At 41.2% G+C, this 5,637-nt stretch overlaps 1 protein-coding gene across 1 annotated transcript; it reads right to left on the bottom strand.

The window, feature by feature from the left end:
• Positions 1–3,680: 3,680 nt before the first annotated feature.
• On the bottom strand, positions 3,681–4,749 carry RNF182 (ring finger protein 182). The gene has a single exon (XM_010163960.2). The coding sequence runs from the start codon at positions 4,747–4,749 to the stop codon at positions 4,009–4,011; it is 741 nt and encodes a 246-aa protein (XP_010162262.1). The 3' UTR covers positions 3,681–4,008.
• Positions 4,750–5,637: the final 888 nt, after the last annotated feature.

The raw sequence follows: 5,637 nt of genomic DNA, 5'->3' as shown, positions 1-5,637 counted from the left end.
AGAAGAGAAGGCTCCAGGGAGACCTTACAGAGACCTTCTAGTACCTGAAGGGGACTTACAGGAAGGCTGGGGAGGGAATTTTTACAAGGGCAGGGAGTGATAGGACAAGAGGCAATGGTTATAAACTGGAAGAGGGGAGATTAAGATGAGATCTGAGGAAGAAATTCTTCACTGTGAGGGTGGTGAGACACTGTCCCAGGTTGCCCAGAGAAGCTGTGGCTGCTCCTCCCTGGAAGTGTTGAAGGCCCGGGTGGGTGAGGCTTTGAACAACCTTAGTGGAAGGTGTCCCTGCTGCTGGCAGGGGGGTTGGAACTGGATGAGCTTTCAGGTCCCTTCCAACCCAAACCATTCCATGATTCTATGAAAGCGCACAATGCAGCTAAACCAGAGACATCAGCCCTGAATTTGGTCAAATCTTTTTGAAAGATTGTAGCTTTAAACGTGACATAATAGAGGGAGTATGCCCAAATCTAAGGATCTCTTTAAATTATAAAGTTCAATAATTTGCCATTTGGAAAGTAAAAATACCCAAAGGTAGTTGAGTAGCTACTCAACTGTAGCAGGAGCAAATGACTTTTAATTACCAAATGAATTTTGAAGCCCAGAAGGGTCAGCATGAAAAAACATTAAACTCTTGTTTGCAGCTCTACCCTAAACTCCTTAATTAAAACACAGCCCCTTTATCCCAGGCATAGATAAAGCTTTTCAGCTTCTCAGCCACAGGCCACCCACAGCCACATCCTGTTTATGAACCCACAGGCTCTGCTTTCCCTGTAACCCACTCTCTGTTAATTGCCCTTTAGGCTCTGGGCTCAGGCCAGGCTTGCGGGAGCTTCATCCCTCACTGGGTCCTGCTCAGAGGTCGGTCCAGCTCAGCCCATCCTTCCTTACTTTGTGCCCAGCAACTACTACTTCAATCATCCTGCCCCAGTCCTCAGGTTATACCACTATATCATACTGTAAATGAGCAGCTGGTGAGGATACAGTCTGTATCCATAGGATAAGGAGGCATTAAAACAAACAAAAAATCCCATTTGGACTAAATAAATCCTATAGTAATTAATATAAGAGTTTGTACCTGGTTTAGTCATGTCCGGGCAAATAAAATCCTACTGAAAGGGAGTTGTCTTGGCGTGCAGGCAATATTTTACGACCACAGGAGCCATTACTCTTCAAGGAGAGAAAAAAATCACAGAAAGGGATGGAAACGCAGGCAACTGATGCAGGACTGATTCTAGCCCCATTTACACTGCCTTCAGCAGAGTTATTCCACTGCAGAGAACATGAGAGTTTTCAGTTCCAAGTCTTAAGGATGGTGGAGAATAAAAATAATGAGAGAGTAATATTCAAAGTTCTAGCCTCAGTCACACAGCAAATATCTTCCCCACAAATAATTGAGATTTAGACCTCCTAACAATTCTCAATGGCCATATTATAAGTCATACAGGAATTTTATGAGACCAAAGCTGCAATAACGTGCTCTGGCTGAGCGGGAGAAGAGCTATACAATCAATATGCTTTTGCACGCTTGCATTTTTGAGTGGATTAGTATTGCAGCACAGTCTAGAATAACAGCATAAATATAAGAGGGTGGCAGTTTTAAAAGTAATGAAGTATAATAATAGGTGTATTTATTTGTGCTGTGAAGTATAAACAATACCACTGTAATCCTGCTGAGAATAGGCTGTTTTAAAATGGAGTACAAAGTACCAGGTGCTGGAGCTAAGAGAATCAACTGAAAATCAAAAGGAGAAGACAACAGGTAGCACTGTACACATGTTGTGCAGAGGTAATACATATATGTCACACATTTGCAAAACCTACTTCCTCTATTAGGCAGCCCTTTATTGGAGACACTACATTCAGACAGATTGAACAAACCCTAAAACATCTAAATCCCTAACACTACAAATACATCTTTTCCCAAAGTTATGAAGTACTATAAAACCACAAGTTTCTATTTTTCTTGCTTTTTGACATGATCATTGTTGGATACTTAAAATTTATTAATTCATAGAAGAGTCAAACCTTGCAGTATACCAGGACTGGAGATGATACCTCTTCTAACTATATGTGCTCTACCACAAACATTGAAAACAATTACTTAGGAATAGTCATTTCTAGGAATTCTGAAAATATTTTAGTTACAATTGTTATCAAGTCATTACAGAAAAGTCTGAAACATTTCCTTTAATCATTCGGTATAGCTCCATAACTCCATACACTTGAAAACCATAATTTCTCTAAAAGTTTGCCTCTTACATATGTATCTATATGTACATACACATATATATATATGCACTACTAGAAAATGAGTGTCAAGAAAAGCAGGACCTTGACATTTCCACATTTCTCCCTATGTTTGCAATAGGAATGAAACTGTAGACATGTGCCATCTACAAAAATTGGACCAGCTTGACTTCAGATCCTCTTGACATACATAACAACCACTTACGCCCTCCTTTTCCCATCAGCAAGTTTCATTCTTACCAAAGTCAGTTTGCTCTGAGAATATATATATATTGCTAGGCCATACATTCAGTCTTCATGCAACAAACCCCTCTCCTTCTTATACTACCTTGAAATTACTAAATCTTGTGCCTGACCCCCAAAACCATGCTTGCACTACTCAACTCCTCCTTCTCAGTTTTTACCCTGCTGTGCACAGGAAAATGAGTTTGCAGCTGTGGTATTGACTAGACCTAGTTATACACATAAACATCAAGTATTTCTTATTTTTGTGCTCTTCTGGTAGTTCAAAAAGTAGCATAAACCATGCAACATACAAGCAAGTCTTACAGGGCCTGATTCTGTTTGTGGAATGGTAAATCATCAGTAATTCCTCTGAACTCAACTAATCAAGACATGCTAATTGCCACATCTAGAGTGCCATTGGTTTTAAATATTTTGAAGGACTATGCAATAAACAGAAACCTTCCCAAAGTCATAGTACCTCCTTACAATACTCATTCTGTGAGCTCAGAAAGCAAAGAAAAAAACCCCACTTAACTGTTTCAAATTTTTTCTGAAATGTGTATTAGTGATTGAAGGTTCATTTCCTAATGGTTGGGAATAAAAGTCTGTCTCGATAGCTAAAGTCACATAAACCAAATTCTCCAGTGTAGCTACCACAGAATAGGTGTGCATGAAGCTGGTCAGGCAATTTGTTACAAGTACTAATGGGTGGGAAACGTGGTGTGGTGGTGGAAATGCTGGGAGGGAGGTTATGCTTAACAGAACACAGATAGAGGAGCCTGCGGAACTCTGAACCCTCAGTGTCTGCACACTGAAATAAGTGCCTCTAGAGAAGGGCAAAAGTCCCTGGCAGGAGTATCTCAGAAGGAGCTGCAACTATATGATGACTAAAGTGGGCTTCTGTTTGGGGAAAGTGTTTTGGAGACATGCTTTTAGCATGGGGGGGGAAAGACTCCTCATGTCGCAGAATGCAAAAAACCTGTGACCACTGGTCTCCCACAACTATTTGTGCTGTAACAAGAACGAGAAAAAGCAATGGTAGCTTGTCTTATTCCTCTTATAATATTAACTAACAAAATGATTTCATTTGCTAGCAGAAATAACAGATATTCCAAAGCATGAGACACTTTGGATAAAGACATGCTGTATTTTAACCTGGAAGGTGCCTGTTACACTGATTTCTTCTAGGGTGGATCCTGCAGCCTTGACTCACGTGCTCAAGCCAATAGAAAGCAAAGGGCTACTCATTTGAACAGTGGCAGTAGCAACAGGCACCAAGTTTGGCAATTTTGCTTTATCCCTTTCTACAACTTGACCTTTTAAAATCAGCTTGTAAATTTTATTTCCATAATGTAACTTAAAAAAAGGAGAAGGGGAGGAAAAAAAAATCAAATCAAGTAGAAAAAAAAGGCCATATAACTAGGGCCACTGCTTCCATTTAGTGGGATGGACAATAAGAATAAATAAAAATACAAAGACAGGATAAATCAGCTATGCTACATCCATGGCAATACATCTTATTTACTGTATTTGTTATGAAGATGACATGCAGTCTAGAACTTCATGGCAAACACACTGGCAAAAGCCATAAACCATGAGAATAACAAGGCTCGAAGGAACAAGGCTTACAAAGACAACCCCAAGGGTGACCTTCTTAGATACCAGTAAATAAATCCCTAAAGGCAAGGAACTAAAGTACAGCAACCCTAGCAACCAGACTAGCACTCGAATTGAGGTCTGGAAGAGCAAAGATGTGCAGTTCCACACTGTCCAGTTGTGGGACACAGTTGCAACAGAGTCAAAACTCATAGGCCTGTAAAATTCCACCACAGGGGTTGAGTTCAGAGTCTGGGGACTTTCTCTTTGTACTTCCATAATTGTTATAACCAGGCAATTAGAAGAGGTGTGAGAAGGGCTAACCAGAGATGCCAACCTTTTGGGAGTTAGCAACAGTTCTGTGGGATTGTCTGGTAGGCACTTCTTTCCCTTTCCCCCACAAGCTAAATTCAGAAGGATGTTGTTGTCATCAGGAAGACTACTAACCTCATCGTCTGGCAGGCACGTTTCGAACCTGCAAAACGGGCACACTATGACTCCTTGTGGGGAATCACCGAAGTCTATGATCTTGCAGAGGCATTTAGCACACACTCTGTGACAACACTCCAGCACTTTGGGTTTTCTCTGTCGCAGGTTATAGCGGTTGTAACAGATCTTGCACTCAAGCTCATCTGAGCTCTGGGTCTCCACAGACTCCTCTGGTAGCTGACTGGTCATTTCTTCTGATGGTTCGTAGACTTGCAGAAAGAGGAGTCAAGGGACGAAGAGGTCACTTGGGCTTATTTTAGAACTGTTTCCTGATGATCATATCATCCATCTCAAACAGGAAAAGAGGAGATGATGTTACTGCAAAGGATCAGTAGGTGTCATCCATTTTCAGCTTCTGCTGGGGATTCTGCACTGCATGTCCTTTACTCTGAGCCAGGCATCCATCTGAAAAAGACGATGTGGAATTTCTGTGGAAGAAAGCAAAAAGCTGTAGCAGGTGAAATATGCAAGTTCCACTTTTTACAAGCTTAGCTTCCTTTACTAAAAATACCTCTAAGGTAGTTTTTTTTTCTGTGGCATATGGAACTTATGTAGCAGTCATACTGATAAAACTTAGTATCACGCTGCACACATTTGTTTTAGACTTGTAACTTTGACTGGCTCAGCCCATGAGATTCTCAGCAGAAGCTGCAATCTAATCACTGATCTATGACCGTTTGTTTAAACCCTGGTTTCCTAAGGAAATGAGACCTGACCCCTGGAGCTTTTCATCTTTCTTGGTAACTTGTGAACCTGCTATCCAATCTCAAACAAATTGGCAGAGGGGCAGCAGTGCAGAGGATAATTAAGTTTCTAAAAAAGTAGTGAACGCGGGCCGTTGCTCAGACAGAGAGGAGGGCAACACAGGAGAAAGTTGGTGATGCTCTGGGGAAATAGCGCTTTTGGGAGTGGACTGGGTATGGAAGAGGACTGGGGTTATTGTAAAGAGGTGTGTGGTGACATGTCAAATTTGAAAAAGATTAGGCTTGATTAATTTTGCTGCTTGTGGAACAGCTCATTTCTCTGTTCCTTCACCTAGCTGCTGAACACTGAAAATTAGGGTTCTTAGACTCATAG

This window comes from Antrostomus carolinensis, unplaced genomic scaffold, assembly GCF_000700745.2.
Source record: "Antrostomus carolinensis isolate BGI_N321 unplaced genomic scaffold, ASM70074v2 scaffold5823, whole genome shotgun sequence".
NCBI classification, from domain to species: Eukaryota; Metazoa; Chordata; class Aves; order Caprimulgiformes; family Caprimulgidae; genus Antrostomus; species Antrostomus carolinensis.
Note: the sequence above shows the minus strand (reverse complement) of the source record. Positions and strands in the feature narration are given on the sequence as shown.